The following is an 18,690-nucleotide window of genomic DNA, read 5'->3' as shown; positions in this document are numbered from 1 at the left end:
ATATTTTGGATGTTCAATAGTAGTAAATAAATAGACAGGAACACTGTATCTCGTTGAGACCTTTGAGGCGAGGAGAGGCCAGGCACCCTAACCCTAACTCTAACCTTTGACTTGAGTTGGCCACACCCACCTAGTCACATGACCACCAAACCACATCCACCCAGTCACATGACCACCAAGCTATGCCCACCAAATAAGCCATGCCCACAGAACCAGTAGTAAAAAAATTAAACCCACTCCTGATATATATAAAATACAATGCTTTTCCATTCATGCCATTCTGACAAAGAAGGGAGGCACTAGCCAATTCTCTCTCTCTCTCTTCTTCTTCTCTCTCTCTCTCTCTCTCCCTCCCTCCCACTTACTCTCTCTTTCTCTCTCTCTCTCTCTCTCTCACACACACACAAACATAGATATATAAGCTGGATGTCTATGCTTTGCTACGAAACTATGTGATCGGCCATGATAAATTGACACTTAAAGCCTGAAACTTAATGTAGAACGTGTAACTCTGTAGCACCAGGACACGTTAATATAAGGCAACTGGCAGTTGGAACAGAGGCGGAGTAGAATGTCGCAGCCCACAGGCCGGATGAGTCACATGCTGACCACACCCATGCCTTGTTTAGCAAAGGGGTATCATCACAGCATGTTAATATAAGGCAATTGGCAGTTGGAAGAGAGTTTTTTTCAGGTGGGGAGGAGGAGTAGAATGTCTAGCTCCTTAGCATCAGAACATGTTAATATAAGGCAATTGGCAGTTGGAACAGAGTTCTTTTCAGGTGGGGAGGGGAGTAGAATGTCTAATTCCTTAGCATCAGAGCATGTGAATATAATACTATATATGAAATACTAATGATCTGATGGTCATTTCAAAAAATCCCTTCTTAGTGAGCACCTAGAAGCCAAGAGGAAAATAGGTGCCAAATTTCAAATTTGTAGACTGTACCATTCCGGAGATTTTATGATGAGTGAGTGGTATTTGGCTGCATACATACATACATACACATACACACACACATATACATACACATATATGAAAAACAATAGAAAGAAGGGAGGCACTAAATAGAAAGGCATGTACAATCATCCCTTCTACCTCTTTTTCTTTTAGAGAGACATGGATTGCTTCTGCTGTACATTTGATGTTATCTTTTGGAGTCCAAAACATCCTATCTGGGCATATTTTTACAAAATTGGAATTTCAATGATTTATTTTGTTGTTCCACTCCAAACCTTTTCCCTAGACCAGGGGTTTCCAAACTTGGCAACTTTAAGAATTGTGGATCATGCTGTCTGGGGAATTCTAGGAATTGAAGTCCATAAGTCCTAAACTTACCAAGTTTGGAGATCTCTGCCTTTGGGTATAAATAGTCATCTTAACTCAGGGTTGAGCAGTCTGTGACCGTACAGATATTTTTTCCCCTTTAATTTTAAAGCTTCATAGTACTACCCAACTCGCTAGATTATAACTCCAGGTGACTTATAACAATAAAACAAGATATGACAAACACCACAAAGCAATCAAAAAGCAGTTATTTATTATTTCAGTTAATAAATTACTTCATTTATTTCATTTGTTATGATCCTATTTGAAACAACTGCTTCCTTCCTATGTTGCTACTAAAGAGCTATACATCTTAGATAAAGGCCTTTTCTGTATGCTAGAAAATGGAATTATAAGTGGAAAGAAGCCCATTTAGAATTGATTGTTTCAGGAAAAAAATAGAACATAGTTTTATTCTTTACTTTCCTTCCATCGTAGTTATAACAATTTTGCAGCTGGATTTTATTCGTGGATAGCTTGTATTTTTAAACAATTTTCAAACAAAACAGTTGCTTTTTTTTTTTTTTTTACTATTTTGGGGTTTCTTGTAATTGTCAAAGACTCTCATGATTATATACTTGTATGTTTATATACAGTTGTTGTTTGGCTTTTTCATTCTTGATCTTGATTGATTAGAGACTTGTTGGAGTGAAGTAACATATAACCCTCATAAGTAAGCAGTTAGGTACAATAGGAACAGTGAAAAGTTTATATGATAGATCTCATTGACACCTAACAAGGTCTTTAATCTTTTGGCTATTATAAGGAAAAGTTTAAAAAGGTCCAGATTTTTTTATCCAAGGATAAAGTTATGGTTACCTCTCAACAGTGGTGGGATTCAGGTAATTTAACAACCGGTTCTCTGCCCTAATGATTTCTTCCAACAACCAGTTTGCCAAACTGTTCAGAAAGTTAACAACCGGTTCTCCCGAAGTGGTGCGAACTGGCTGAATCCCACCACTGTCTCTCAAGAAGCTCATACCACCTGCAATTTTTTTTGACATCATACATCTTGGAATTTTGTGCAGTGTCCATAAAAATGAATGAATCACTTCATGTCCCAGTTTGTCTTGGATTTTAAAACATACGTGAGGATATCAGTTTCAGAGATTCTGTTTCCTGAAATGGATTCTATTTCCTGAAATGGTTTCTATACACAACCACTGGTGCCATTATGATAATTTTTATTTTTGTTTCCTTGAACATGCTCCACCATTTGAGGTGTCAGATCTTGGATATTGCTTTTTCTCAGAAGAGAAGCATTTTCTACAAAACAGCATGAAAATGGACGTGAATGTGTAGCTTCCTTGATTTGCCTATACATAGATTTCTCAATAGAAATTTGAAGCATTCACCATCACTCTTTGTTTTCATTGTAACATTTTTCCTCATAGATTTTAGCAATCTAAGTTCCGAGAGATTTGTTCTTTAGATTGTTTTCAATTCTGATGGTTGTTAGACAAATTTTATACTGATCTGATGATCACTACCACTGTCCTTCTTTGAAGCCATTCTATATAGTTTGAACCAGGGTTGAAATGCTCCCGGTTCGGACTGGATCAGCTGATCCAATAGTGATGGCGGGTGGTGGTTCAGAGAAAATCCTTTCCCCCCTATGCCCAGCTGAGCAAAAATCCTTTCCCCCCCCCATGCCCAGCTGAGCCACATGATGGTCAGAGCCTTTTTCTAACTTTTAAAAGCATTTTTTTACAACCTATTCGGCCAAATAGGTTATAAAAATGCTTTTAAAAGGTTAAAAAAAAAGCTCTGATGATCAAATGCTTTTAAACAGCTCTGACAATCCCAACTGAGTCGCGCGATCGTTGGAGGCTTTTTTTTACTTTTAAAAGCATTTTTTTACAACCTCTTTGGCCGAATAGGTTATAAAAAAATGCTTTTAAAAGTAAAGAAAAGATTGCGCGCCACAGCCGATCACCCCCCCTGCGCTGTTCTACTTACTGTATTCCTCCTTTTGCCATGCACTGTGTGCGCGTACCCCATATTTGGTTCGTGGTGCGCACTGCACATGCGCACGCAGCGCACATGTGCAGCAAGCGAACCAGTAGTAAACCAGTTCAGATTTCACCACTGGATTGAGCCTACTTTAGTTTTAAAAGCATTTTTTACAACCTCTTTGGCCGAATAGGTTATAAAAATGCTTTTAAACAGCTCTGACAATCCCAACTGAGTCGCGATCGTTGGAGCTTTTACTTTTAAAAGCATTTTTTACAACCTCTTTGGCGAATAGGTTATAAAAATGCTTTTAAAAGGTTAAAAAAGCTCTGATGATCAAATGCTTTTAAACAGCTCTGACAATCCCAACTGAGTCGCGATCGTTGGAGCTTTTACTTTTAAAAGGTTAAAAAAGCTCTGATGATCAAATGCTTTTAAAAGGTTAAAAAAGCTCTGATGATCAAATGCTTTTAAAAGGTTAAAAAAGCTCTGATGATCAAATGCTTTTAAAAGGTTAAAAAAGCTCTGATGATCAAATGCTTTTAAAAGCATTTTTTACAACCTATTCGGCCAAATAGGTTATAAAAATGCTTTTAAAAGCATTTTTTACAACCTCTTTGGCGAATAGGTTATAAAAATGCTTTTAAAAGGTTAAAAAAGCTCTGATGATCAAATGCTTTTAAAAGGTTAAAAAAGCTCTGATGATCAAATGCTTTTAAAAGGTTAAAAAAGCTCTGATGATCAAATGCTTTTAAAAGGTTAAAAAAGCTCTGATGATCAAATGCTTTTAAAAGCATTTTTTACAACCTCTTTGGCCGAATAGGTTATAAAAATGCTTTTAAAAGGTTAAAAAAGCTCTGATGATCAAATGCTTTTAAAAGGTTAAAAAAGCTCTGATGATCAAATGCTTTTAAAAGGTTAAAAAAGCTCTGATGATCAAATGCTTTTAAAAGCATTTTTTACAACCTATTCGGCCAAATAGGTTATAAAAATGCTTTTAAAAGGTTAAAAAAGCTCTGATGATCAAATGCTTTTAAAAGGTTAAAAAAGCTCTGATGATCAAATGCTTTTAAAAGCATTTTTTACAACCTATTCGGCCAAATAGGTTATAAAAATGCTTTTAAAAGCATTTTTTACAACCTATTCGGCCAAATAGGTTATAAAAATGCTTTTAAAAGGTTAAAAAAGCTCTGATGATCAAATGCTTTTAAACAGCTCTGACAATCCCAACTGAGTCGCGATCGTTGGAGGCTTTTACTTTTAAAAGCATTTTTTACAACCTATTCGGCCAAATAGGTTATAAAAATGCTTTTAAAAGGTTAAAAAAGCTCTGATGATCAAATGCTTTTAAAAGGTTAAAAAAGCTCTGATGATCAAATGCTTTTAAACAGCTCTGACAATCCCAACTGAGTCGCGATCGTTGGAGCTTTTACTTTTAAAAGCATTTTTTACAACCTATTTGGCTGAATAGGTTATAAAAATGCTTTTAAAAGGTTAAAAAAGCTCTGATGATCAAATGCTTTTAAAAGGTTAAAAAAGCTCTGATGATCAAATGCTTTTAAAAGGTTAAAAAAGCTCTGATGATCAAATGCTTTTAAAAGGTTAAAAAAGCTCTGATGATCAAATGCTTTTAAAAGGTTAAAAAAGCTCTGATGATCAAATGCTTTTAAACAGCTCTGACAATCCCAACTGAGTCGCGATCGTTGGAGCTTTTACTTTTAAAAGCATTTTTTACAACCTATTCGGCCAAATAGGTTATAAAAATGCTTTTAAAAGCATTTTTTACAACCTCTTTGGCCGAATAGGTTATAAAAATGCTTTTAAAAGGTTAAAAAAGCTCTGATGATCAAATGCTTTTAAAAGGTTAAAAAAGCTCTGATGATCAAATGCTTTTAAAAGGTTAAAAAAGCTCTGATGATCAAATGCTTTTAAAAGTAAAGAAAAAGAAGACCTGCAATGTTGATACTGGCACTGGACTTTAAGAGTTCACTTTAAATTTAAAGAGTTAATAGGCTATGTTGTACAGTTAACATTTCAATCCTGTCCAATTCTTAGAAATGTGTTGCATCTTTGTCACTAAGGCACTCTGGTGGAATGGCCTAGGCTTGAAGAAAAAGGGAATGATCAGAAAAGAGGCTTTGACCCTTGAAATTCATAGAGTATTGATCATGTAATAAGTGTCTAAGTCTAAGATGTTCAAAAGAAAATAACTTATCAAATATAATAAAAACATGTTGCTTGTTAAGTGATAATAACTGTATAGATAAAGATAATTTGTACAGTTGGGATAAAAACAGTCATGGAAAAAAGTCCAATACCACCTTAGTAAAATCATTTCCCACACTATGTTGCTTCAAATTAAGACTTCTCATTTAGTATGTTAACAAGGAGGAGTCCAGTTAATAATTACAGTGTAGGGTGCTTGTCTTCAGCCATCCATGGCCTCTTTCATGGAACTCCATTCAATTTTTCATAATTTGATTTTTAATTTATTTCTATTAATTTTTTCATCATTTTATTTTATGTTTTGGTTTTGTTGGTTTTTGTGGAACTTGACTGTTCTTCTTTAAGTTTTTATCGTTGCAAACACAAGGTTGATTATCATTTCCATGTGTAACTTGTGTGATGACTTGGTGTTTCCTCAATATTTTTTTAACTTACCTTTCTATAAAGCAATGGGGATGGGGCTCTCTAATATCATATTTATCTCCCTCTCCCCCCTCTCTCCTCTCTCCTCTCTCTCTCTCTCTCAATACCAACCAGATTTCAGCTATTTCAGCAGCAAGTAAGCCTTTCTGAATAAAAATACACTTGTTTCTTAGCAGAAAGAGAGTAAAAATGAAACTAGCATAGATTCCCTTGAAGAACGTATCAATAGTGCCTGGGAGCAGCAATTGAAAAAGTTCTCTTTAAAGTGTAAGCTGTGATAATAGGAGGAGAGAGTGATGCACTGCTCCCAAGGACCTTAAAAGCTGGTCAGTTATATGTAGGACAATGTGATCCCCCCCCCAAGACAGATTTGTCTCATGAACATACGGCTTTGATGCTCTTAATCAGCACTATCCATGGTGTTCTAAAGCAGACTTTTATCCATTGAATTTGTAACAAGGAAACCAAACATGCTCCTTGTTATAGCTTGGTCAGAGATCTTGCCTCATCATTTTGGACCAGCTGAAGTTTCCCTAGTTTCACACAAAGTACATTTTATGTAAGTTGAATGCCATCACGATTATATCTAGCATTTCTAGGGAACAAACAGACAATCCTTGGGCTTAGCCTGTAGTAGCTTAGATTAAACATCATCACATCATTAAACAGCTTTATTGTCATCCATTAATAACACCAATTTATAATTTGAACAACTTCTTTGGACTGTAATGGGAGAAAAGATGGAAAGTTGGGTATCATCAGCCTACCAGTTGGAGGACAATCCAAGTGACAGAGCTCCTGGCCTTATTAACTTTCTAACAGAAGTGGAGGGAGGGAGGGGAAAATGCCTTCATTTATAGTATGTATATATTTATGCAGCCAAATTGAATGCATAAAAAATAAGTTTCATGTATCCCATTTGCCATAGTCTTTGAATTATATGATATAGACAATGAGTTTTACTGTTGATTATAGTTTCGTGGTTGTAATGTTTTGCTTCCCTAATTTATCTTTAAATTAAACTACAAGCCCAGCCTTAGCTTCAACAACCATTGCAAAAACAAGATTAGTTTTTGGAAAGCAACTGAACATAACATTTAACAGACACAATGGAAACATCAGCAATATTAAATATGAGAATAGGCATGTCAGAAGTTTCTATTTATTTTAATGGAGAAAATGTTGGAGGTAAATACAACATTGCAAATCAATTGGCATGACTTCATAGCACTTTGCATTTCTATGCTTGCCATGTGATAGCTGATGAAATCAAGCAGAGGGAGCAGGAAAGCACACAGTACAAAGCCTTCACATTTCATATAATTAAACATTATGAAGAACCATTGCAATGCAAGAGGCTACTGTTAGCAGGGCTGGCAGACTGTATCATTATCAGCCAATTGTTGTAAAAAAAAACTTTCATTTTGGATTTCATAAAGGCTAAAATGAACCAGTGCTTCTATTTCAAATGAACTTTTGAGTGCCACATCAAATTACAGAGACAATTTGTGGGTTAATCCCATAGTGTATACTATATACATAAGCAAATTTTAATCTGAAATGGGAGGCAAAGATAGAGCAGGCATTTTTGAAAATTGCTGAATGAAATGGAATCATCTCTAGGACCTCCTATCCTTTTGTGATTAAAGATGGGCCGCAGTGTGGCTCAGGCTGTAAGACAGCCTGTTATTAAACACAGCTGCTTGCAATTACTGCAGGCTCGAGTCCCACCAGGCCCAAGGTTGACTCAGTCTTCCATCCTTTATAAGGTAGGTAAAATGAGGACCCAGATTGTTGGGGGGGCAATAAGTTGACTTTGTATATAAATATACAAATAGGATGAGACTATTGCCTTACACAATGTAAGCCACCCTGAGTCTTCGGAGAAGGGCGGATATAAATGTAAATAAAATAAAAAAAAGATGGGGAGATGAGCTACTAAAAATTCCTCAGCTCTTCTTCCATACCAAATTGGCATATTTTCTTTTTTCAGCCCCATTTCTTCGCATTTGCTCCTGCTCTCAAAATGCGCTTAAGAATTATATTCTTTTTCTGCTTTTCTGTGACGTCTTTGTCGCTGCTTTGCTTTGTTAACTGACACACCTTTAGTATGTTTTGTTATAACCTCCTTCCTCAGTTACTCTGCTGATCTCAGCTATGGTTACAAAATAGCTCTCAGAAGCTAGGTATATTTTATTATTCTTGCTATTAAAAAGAAGGAAATTGTTGTGACCCAGGTTCCTGGACCCGGACTCCTGGACTCGGATGATTCAGAAAGTGAGGGAGAAGACCTGGCCAGCCCTGCTTCTCTTGAGCCCTTTCCCTCCCTGGCACCCACTCAAAGGGATGGGGAGGGGCCGGCACAGCCTGATTCCATGGAGCCTCCTTCTGATTTGGCAACGCCCCAAGAACAGTTTTGGAGCGATGCAAGGTCACGTAGACGTAATCGCCGTGCGCAGCAGCGGAAGAGTTGGGACAAAGCCAAGTCATAATTGTCATGCAGTGACATCTGCAGAGACTATAAATAGGAGGCGGGACTTCCTGGTTTTTTGTCTTGGACAAAGTAATGAGTTGGCGCGAGCTAATGAAATGGCGAGCTAACTATTTCAATGGAGGAAGAATATATTCGTGAGTAATTCTGGCCTTATCTATAAGTTCGTCGTTACCTCGAGAAACTTGGCAGGCCCGTGGGTAGGCGTGGCCAGGTCATGTATCTATGTAAATAAAAGGAAAAAGAGGAAGGCCTCTGACGGACTCTTTGCTGGGAGTATTGGGGGAAGGGAAACAGAACATTTTGTCCAAGACCTGACTAAAACATCTTCCACCAAAGATGGATCAGCAGCAGGTACAGCAGCAGTTAGAGCAGCTACAAGCAGCTAATCAACAGCTCCAGCAGCAAGTGGCTCACTTGGCAGGCCAACTTGCTGCCAGGAATGTGCCTGCAGCCCCCCCCCATCCTCCCACTCCTCCTCCTCGTCGCAAGTGCCCGATAACCGTACCGGATAAGTTTTCTGGGCAGCCTGAGATGTTCCCGACCTTCTTGGGACAGTGCCAGCTCTACATGGCTATGAGGCCAGAGGATTTCCCAGACGACCGGGCTAAGGTGGCCTTCGTGATTAACCTTCTTTCCGGCTCGGCTGCTCGATGGGCCACGCCCTCTTGCTCCAGGACAGCCCCTGCTGGCGGACCAACAGCGTTTTGGCAGCACCTCGCACCATGTATGAGGACCCGTTCGAATGCTGGCGGCAACCAGGCGCCTTAAGGAACTCAGTCAAGGAAACGCCCCTGCAGGAGTACATCGCGAATTTCGTCTTTTGTGCCAGGACTCTGACTGGAATGATGCAGCGCTGGTGGGCCAGCGTTCCAGGAGGGACTCTCAGAGGAATTGCAAGACGAGCTGGCCCGCGTGGGCGCGCGGACCCTCGACAACTTGGTGCCCTTTGTCTCCGCCTCGATGCCCGTCTGCAACGGCGACCGTCCCGTCGCACCCGGGACCCTCCGTCGACATCTGCACCCCACTTCCTGCACCACCAGCACCCAGGGTCGCCCCACGCTTTGTAACCGCTGCGGAAGAGCCCATGGAGTTGGGAGCGCCAGACCTCGCCTAACAGCCCAGGAGCGGAACCGAGGCGCCAAGGGGATTGTGCCTGTACTGTGGGGAGCCCGGCCGCCGCTTCTTGCCCCAGAAAGCGAAGTGGGGCACGCACGCCGGTCCCGAATCACAGCGTGACCAATCGAAGCGGGCAGGCCCGACCTGGGAAACCCTAGGTCGGGCACGTACTAAGCCCCACTGGGCGTTGCGGAAGTAGACTCTGGGCCCCTCGGCATCTGATTCTGGACACACGGATATGGTTGGGGAACCAGTCGGACGGGCTCCAGGCGCATGCGCTGGTGGACTCAGGGCCACAACAAACTTTATGGACCAGGCCTTTGTGACCCAGTTTGCGGTCCCGTGGTTCCGTGGACCCTCCGATGCGGTAGAGACAATTGATGGGCGAGAACTGGTGTCCGCCCCATTAAATTTGCCACCCAGCCTTTGCGCCTGGCTATTGGGGACCATGAGGAGGCGATCCAGTTTTATGTCACGGCGGACCTTCATTTTCCTTGGTCCTTGGGATGGCCTGGCCGGACCCACGATCCTCAGGTGGCCTGGTCGCGAACGCCATCTCTTTCCCGAGTCTGCAGTGCGTCGATCACATCCGCCACACCTGTGCCGGCCAGAACGTCCCCACCGCTGCCATCACCTTGCCTCCTGAGCTGACGGACTTCGCCCGGCGTGTTCAGCGAGAAGGAGGCGGACCGACTACCCCGCATCGGCCCCACGATTGCCCGTGGACCTTCTGCCCAACGCACCACTGCCTGTGGGACGCCTGTATTCCATGTCGGAGCCCGAGTTGGCCGCCTCAGGGACTTCCTGGACAAAAACCTGGCCCGAGGGTTCATCCGCCTTCAAAGTCCCTCTCGGCCCCGGTCCTCTTTGTGAAGAAGAAGACAGGGACTTGCGCCTATGCTGTGATTACCGCCGGCTAAACGCCATTACGGTGCGGAATCGCTACCCCCGCCGCTCATCCCGGAGCTACTGGAAAGGTTGCGGAGGCCACGATCTTCACCAAGCTCGATCTCCGGGGCCTACAACCTGGTGCGGATACGAGAAGGAGACGAATGGAAGACGGCATTCGCACCGATACGGACACTACGAATACACTGTCATGCCATTTGGGTTGACCAATGCTCCGCCGTTTTCAGCACTTCATGAACGACGTGTTCCGAGACATGTTGGATCGGTTCGTGGTTATCTACCTCGACGACATCCTGATTTACTCCCGGTCCAGGAAAGCCACCTTCGACACGCCAGTCTGGTTCTGCAACGCTATGGAGCAACAACTCAATGCGAAGCTGGAGAAATGCGTCTTCTTCCGGACTTCCATAGAATTCCTCGGGCATATCATCTCGCCCGAGGGCATAGCCATGGACCCATGTAAAGTAGAAGCTTTGTGTAGCTGGGAAGCCCTCGTCGGGTGAAGGATGTTCAGCGCCTACTGGGCTTCGCCAACTACTACCGGACCTTCATCCCGGCTTCGCCACACTGACAGCTCCACTTACCCAGCTCCTCAGGAAGAAGGTTGCATTCGGTGGGGTCCCCGCAGCAAGAAGCATTCACAGCCCTCAAGAAAGCCTTCACACGGAACCCGTCCTGAGGCATCCCGACCCGCTCCGGCCTTTTGTGGTGGAAACGGACGCGTCAATGTGGCTCTGGGAGCGGTGCTGCTACAGGCTCCGGCGAATGGTGGCACACTTTTTCCCTGCGCTTACTACTCCCGGAAACTCAACCCTTCCGGCGCAACTACACTATCTGGGAAAAGAGTTGCTGGCTATCAAGGCTGCATTCGAGGCTTGGCGACACCATCTGGAGGGCCCGACATCAGGTGGAGGTCGAACGGACCATCGGAATCTCGAGCACCTCACCACAGCTCGGAAGTTGAACCAGCGGCAGATCCAGTGGTCGTTGTTTTTTGCCCGGTTCAACTTCCGCGTGACCTACATTCCCAGCGGTCACAACCGGAGGGCGGATGCCCTGTCCCGCAAGCCAGAGTACCTCTGCGCCAAGGACCCCCTTCCTCCACGGACAGTGCTGCCGGCAGAAGCCTTGGCCGCAGCACGGGAGCCAGTGGACTTGCGGGCCCAGGTGCGAGAGGCGCAGCGCCAGGACGCCTGGTCGCAGCAAAGGAGAGCGGAGGTGGGCCCCACGTCTCCTTGGACCTTGGAGGAGGACTTACTCAAGTTTCGGGGGCGATTATATGTACCCACAGGACCACTCCGAGCCCTCGTCATGACCCAGTGCCACGACAACCCTGCAGCAGGACATTTTGGGTTCTTCAAGACCCTCCACCTGGTGACACGGACCTTTTGGTGGCCCCGAGTGCGGCATGATATACATGCCTACGTGACATCCTGCGTACCGTGCCGGCAAGCCAAGACCGCCACGGGGGCCCCTCCCGGGCTCCTCCAGCCCTTGCCGACACCCGACAGACCCTGGGGGGCGATCTCTATGGATTTCCTGACAGACCTGCCGCCCTCTGGGTTCACCACGGTGCTGGTGGTGGTGGACATGCTCACCAAGATGGCACACTTCATCCCATGCCGCGGACTGCCCACAGCCGCAAAACGCCCGCCTCTTTCTGCAGCACATCTTCCGCCCATGGTCTACCGGACAGGGTGGTTTCGGACCGGAGTTCAGTTCACAGCCCGCTTCTGGAAGAGCCTGATGGCCGCGTTGGAGGTGCAGGTGTGTCTGTCGTCATCGCACCATCCGGAGACCGGCGGGGTACAGAGAAGGTCATCGGTATACTGGAACAGTATCTCCGTTGCTTCATCAACCAGCAACAGGACAACTGGGCCGACTACCTGTCCCTGGCGGAGTTTGCTTTTAACAACTCTCAGCACACCTCTACTCAGATGACCCGTTCTTTGCCAATGTGGGGTACCATCCGCGGCTCTTCCTCTGGCACCACCGGACTCTCCTGTTCCCGAACGCAGACCTTCCTGACGGAATTGCATGCGGTCCAACAGTTGGTACGTCAGCAGCTGAATCGGGCAAGGAGGATTACAAACGGTCCGCCGACCGCTCCCGACGGGCAACGCCCGCTGGCAGTTGGAGACCGGTGTGGCTCTCCACCAAACACCTCCCGTCCGACCGCCCGGTAAAGAAGTTGGACCACCGATTCATCGGCCCGTTCCCTGTCGTGGCAGTCATCAACCCGGTAGCCTACCGACTGACCCTGCCACGATCCATGCGGATCCACCCCGGTTTTCACCGGTCCCTTCTGGTTCCTGAGGCCACACGAGTCCCCTTCGGTGCCCAACAGCACCGTCACTGTCGCCGAGGACGGATCGGAGGAATCTGAAGTCCACAGCGTACGAGACTCCCGCTGGCTGAAGGGTCGTTTCCAATATTTGATCGCGTGGAAGGGATACGGGACTGATTTCTCCTGGGTAGATGCCTCCGGCGTTCATGCCCCTGACCTGGTGCAGGCCTTCCATGAGCAGAACCCAGCTCGACCGCATCCCGATCGTCAGCCCCGGGGGAAGGGCCCTGCGGTGAGGGATAGTGTTGTGACCCAGGTTCCTGGACCCGGACTCCTGGACTCGGATGATTCAGAAAGTGAGGGAGAAGACCTGGCCAGCCCTGCTTCTCTTGAGCCCTTTCCCTCCCTGGCACCCACTCAAAGGGATGGGGAGGGGCCGGCACAGCCTGATTCCATGGAGCCTCCTTCTGATTTGGCAACGCCCCAAGAACAGTTTTGGAGCGATGCAAGGTCACGTAGACGTAATCGCCGTGCGCAGCAGCGGAAGAGTTGGGACAAAGCCAAGTCATAATTGTCATGCAGTGACATCTGCAGAGACTATAAATAGGAGGCGGGACTTCCTGGTTTTTTGTCTTGGACAAAGTAATGAGTTGGCGCGAGCTAATGAATTGGCGCGAGCTAACTATTTCAATGGAGGGAAGAATATATTCGTGAGTAATTCTGGCCTTATCTATAATTTCCTCGTTATCTCCAGAAACTTGGCAGGCCCGTGGGTAGACGTGGCCAGGACATGTATCTATGTAAATAAAAGGGAAAAAAAAAAAGGAAGGCCTCTGACGGACTCTTTGCTGGGAGTATTGGGGGAAGGGAAACAGAACAGAAATATTGGCTAAACCATCTCAGGTGCAAGCAAACATGGCCATATTTTTCACTTTCCATCTACCTGCTTCCTCTGGCACATAAAAATATGCTTCATTAGTTATTGGCCAGTAGTTGCATTTTTAAAAATATCCTGTAAGGCTTTATTTGTCTTTATTTGTTTTAGGTAGCCCTTCACATTTCCTTTTGAGAACAAGGTCTCTGATTTTGGAGGGACTGACAGCATATAAATTGAGTGACTGCCTATAAAGAAAATGTCTCTTTCTTGACTTATGTAAGATATTTGGGCAGGAATTTTTGAAATTATTTTTGGCCATTAGGTTTTCTGAGCAATCAAGGTGATGGGAAAGGTTGATAAATCAGTAACCGAGATTTATCAGTGCAATGGAAGAGAAAAGTCCCTTATTGTTTATTCCAAAATGTTCTTATAAGGTTAACTAGTAGATACACTATTTAAATGCCAAGGCGGTCTTGCATCATTTCTTTTTATCCAGTTCTAGAAAGGGAATGTATGACATTTCAGTTTATTTCTGCTCACTATTCCTTAGGCAAGGTGAGAGAAATAGAGTAAATCTTTCTGAACTATCTAGGCACATAAGTCAACAGAATCTTTTCAAAAGATAAAGAAATAACTTTAGTAAATATTTAATGAAGAAAAAGATAAAAAGGGAAAAGTAAAAAAAAAAAACCTGAGTAGTGCAGAGTTATATATTTTGAAAAGCAAGTGTTATATTGGAAAGCTGATCAGCTGGAAAAATATATATTGGGGTAGACTGCTCTAGTTAAGTATGTTAATTCAAGATTTCTGATCCAACAGTATCTCATGTATTGGTCACATTTGGTGCTGTGAATTGACTGGGAATGCCCAAGAACAGATATGGGCTACAAAGAGCAGAATAAGGGATTTTTCTAATTTTTATGGTTCAGTGGGATGAATCTTGTTTGATAGCTATCCTTCCTATTTTGCAATAGGCAAAAATACAATAAGCAGTAAAAGGGTTATCAATGCCATTAGTGTCTTTAGCTTCCAAATGAGCAAGGTATAGTTAAACAGAACTGGCCAAAAATGACTTGTTTTGACCAGTAAGGACACATTGGAGCAACAGGAATTAATGCTATCAGTATAATGAGATTCCACATGTCAGATCTATATTCCCACTAAGAATAAGAGAAGTTACCGATATGTCTGCCCTTGAGAGTTAATTGAAATGTAATGTAACAAACAGCATAACCCCATAACTAAATAAGTAACTACAAGAATACTTCATACCACCCAGGAGAATTTTCCTCAAATGTTCTTCTCCTCAGAACCAAATTCTCTTTCATCGAACAAAATAAATATGGGGGTGTGGGGGAGAGGCCAGAAAATTGTTGCTACCCAGCATTACTATTATTTGTATATTGCCATGTTAAAATATGACTTTTACACTTTGAAATTAGAAATAAACAACTGACTTTTAATAGTAAGACTTGCTTAGGTATATTATTCATGTCAATACATAACTGGAATAAATAAATCATGTTTCATAAATAAATAAACCTCTTTTTTGTGACCAGTTGTCAAATTATCATCTTCTTCAATTGTGACAATCTTCTGATTCTTTGTGGAAAATGGTACTACTAATCTTAATAATTATAAATGGAAGAAACAATTTGGTAAACATTGTAGCAAAGATTGCATAGCATGAACTCATACAAAGACTACAATTTGGTTCACACATCATACTAAGACATAGTTTATATAAACTACAGGTTACAAGCATGGGAGTTGCACTCACATAAAAGCCATAATTACAATTCAGCGTAACATATGAATTCATTTGCAGAAGTAATGGACTAACTTATGATCTATCATAGAACTTTGCAGTCCCCAAATAAAAAAGTTTGCTATATGAACAAAATGAGACAGGTACAGATGATCACTCTGACGCCAATCTTTTCTAACCTGGTATTCTACAGATGTTGAAACTACAGCACCCAGTATTTTGAATCCTAATAGAGAAGGTTGATTAATATGATTGCGAATAAACCTGAGACTTGTGGTTTGCTTTCTCTCCTCCAGGAAGTAGAAGGAATACTTCTGTTTTGACTTTATGACATATGGATTTGCCAATTCTGTAAGTTCCAACAAAAGATGCTGGTATAAATACTCAAAGATGAACTAAATGGCTGCTATGAAGATAAATAGCTTGATAGTGTTATTTGCATTAGTTTCAGGCATTTTTTTTTAAAAAGCTTTTTCAGCCTAAGTAAAAATCAAAATTAATATTTTCTCTTTTTAAAAATCATAGATTTGTCATCTTCAGCTCTTAAATTTTTAGCTATTATGAAATAGCTCCATATGGCAAAGATGAACTTCGACTGCAGCGGCTAATTTTTTATAATATTACATTTTATTATCTGCGTTGTTTTGGATTTTACTGATTTTTTATTGTGTTGTTTGGATTTTATGTTTTTAAGATTTGTTTTTAAATTAGATATGTCACACAAAGAACTATTTTATGTGGTTATTAGAGATTAAGTAAATAATTCTTCTTATCTGATTTTATTAGCTTTGCTTAGATGAAATCACATACCACCAAATAAAAACTGCAATTTGTTCTAAAACAATTAAAAAAAAACCCTTCCTTTCCTCAAACATAAAAGACAAGAAGAAAGGGAGGGAGGATTTGTGAGCACAAGGTTTACAAAAACACATTCTTTATCATTTAAGCCAGGGGTCTCCAACCTTGGCAACTTTAAGCCTGGCGGACTTCAACTCCCAGAATTCCCCAGCCAGCAAAGCTGGCTGGGGAACTCTAGGAGTTGAAGCCTTTCAGGCTTAAAGTTGCCAAGGTTGGAGACCCCTGATTTAAGCTATAGCTAATAGTCAAGAGAGAGGCAGTTGAAGAAAAAATAATTCTCAGTATGCTTTCCTAAAGAAATAAGGTTTAATAAAATTTCAAAAATTGTTAAAAAGACTGACCCTCCCCGCTTTTGCTTTATAAAAATTCAGCTTTCTTCAAAGATTGATGTATCTTGTATAAAACAAGAAAAATAGTAAATAAGACTTTCAAAATTACACTCACTCACTCTCTGTCTCTCTCACACATAATTATATATCTTTAATTGCTCTTTAGATATCAGTTGTATGATAAGCAGACCTTTGAATATTGATAGTATATTTTATACAGGTAGTCACTGGCTTATTACTACAATTGGGGACATAATTTCAATAAGTGATGTGATCATTAAATGTCCCGAATCCAATTTTATAATTATTTTACTGTGGTCATTAAGTGAATATACAAAATATACTGTGGTCATTAAGTGAATAAACATGATTTGCTTAGGTTAAGCAAATCATGTAGTCATTAAGTGACTCACATGGTCATTAAGCAAATCTGGCTTCCCTAATTGACTTTACTTCCCAGCTGGGAAGCTTGCAAATCATGATTACAATAAACACAAGCTGCTGCAGCTGTTGTAAATGCAAACTGGTTGCCAAGTGTCCAAATTGTGATCTTGTGATCATGAGGATGGTGTAACAATTGTAACTTCAAGGCTGGGCCATAACTCACTTTTCCCAAGGCTGTCATATGAACCACCATAAACAGTCATAAGTCAAGGACTATCTGAAACAGCATTTGAGCTACTTTTAGACCTGCAGTTCAGCAGATTTGGAAGGGGACAGAATATGTTTTAATGTGTCTAAGTGTGTTTTTGTTCTTGATTTTTCAGGTCACTTGTGCAAATTTAAGCAGTGGTGGCAAATCAGAACTTCTAAAAGCAGGCAGTTCCAAATCCATACTAAAGCATATATGGACAGAAAGCAGCAAAGACTTATCAATCAGCCGGCTGCTGTCACAGACTTTTCGCAGAAAAGAAAATGAAACAGATTTGAGTATGCGGTATGATGCTCCCGAAACTTATTCGGAGCAAGATTTATGGGAGTGGCTGAGGAACTCCACGGATCTTCAAGAGCCTCGATCCAGAGCAAAGCGACGGCCCATTGTCAAGACTGGGAAGTTTAAGAAAATGTTTGGCTGGGGCGATTTTCATTCCAATATCAAGACAGTCAAGCTAAACCTACTGATAACTGGGAAAATAGTTGATCATGGCAACGGGACATTCAGTGTTTACTTTAGGCATAATTCAACCGGCCAAGGGAATGTATCAGTGAGCTTGGTGCCCCCAACCAAAATAGTAGAATTTGACTTGGCACAACAAACAGTGATTGATGCCAAAGATTCCAAGTCCTTCAACTGCCGCATTGAGTATGAAAAGGTTGACAAAGCCACCAAGAACACGCTCTGCAACTATGATCCTTCTAAAACATGTTACCAGGAGCAAACCCAAAGTCACGTCTCATGGCTCTGCTCCAAGCCCTTTAAAGTAATCTGTATTTACATTTCCTTTTATAGTACAGATTATAAACTAGTACAGAAAGTATGCCCAGATTACAACTACCATAGCGACACGCCATACTTCCCTTCGGGTTGAAGCAGACCATACATCTAAGACTGAGGATCCCAAGGAATAAAATAAATCAAATAAAATAAAAGAGGTCATATGACAGGGCTATTACCTCAAAGAAGAAGGCCACAACTTTTGCCCAGAATGTGTCTACATTTTGCTGCTGATATCAACTGGCTGCAAATATGTTAACGGAAGCCAATCTAATCATTTCTGCCCAGTCAGCTCCATTACATATCAGTCCAGTTGTAAATCACTATTTTAAATGATGCCACATATGGTTTCTCTTTCTCTTTCCTTCTTCCTCTTTGCATCTACAGAGGTACCTCTTAAGATGACTTTCATCGTCTGATATGTTCAGGATCATCTATCATCAAGCAAAACAGATTAATTAGCTAAAGAATGGTTATGGAAATAACCAATGTTATGGAAATCTAAGTCTTGAATACATGATAATCAGTAATCCCCATTCATGCATTCCTTCACTTGAAGTAGCTGTACTGGTAAATATTACTGTGTAGGAGTAATTGCTTGTTCAAAACTGGGATAAGGGTGGGTGGCAGGGGATATGTGTGTGTTTAGAGTTCAGTAGTTCTCTTGATATGAACACAATTTAGGATA

The 18,690-nt window shown here is 42.1% G+C and overlaps 1 protein-coding gene across 1 annotated transcript in view; it reads left to right on the top strand.

The window, feature by feature from the left end:
* NXPH1 (neurexophilin 1) overlaps positions 1 to 18,096 on the top strand; it is a 206,989-nt gene extending 188,893 nt beyond the window's left edge. Inside the window, exon 2 of the mRNA XM_058183363.1 lies at positions 17,335 to 18,096. Within this exon, the coding sequence (XP_058039346.1) occupies positions 17,335 to 18,096 (762 nt within the window). The remainder of the gene's footprint in view (positions 1 to 17,334) is intronic.
* Positions 18,097 to 18,690: the final 594 nt, after the last annotated feature.

This window comes from Ahaetulla prasina, chromosome 4 (genome assembly GCF_028640845.1).
Source record: "Ahaetulla prasina isolate Xishuangbanna chromosome 4, ASM2864084v1, whole genome shotgun sequence".
Lineage (NCBI taxonomy): Eukaryota > Metazoa > Chordata > Lepidosauria > Squamata > Colubridae > Ahaetulla > Ahaetulla prasina.
The sequence above is the reverse complement of the archived record's forward strand: the minus strand, read 5'-3'. Positions and strand labels throughout refer to the sequence as shown.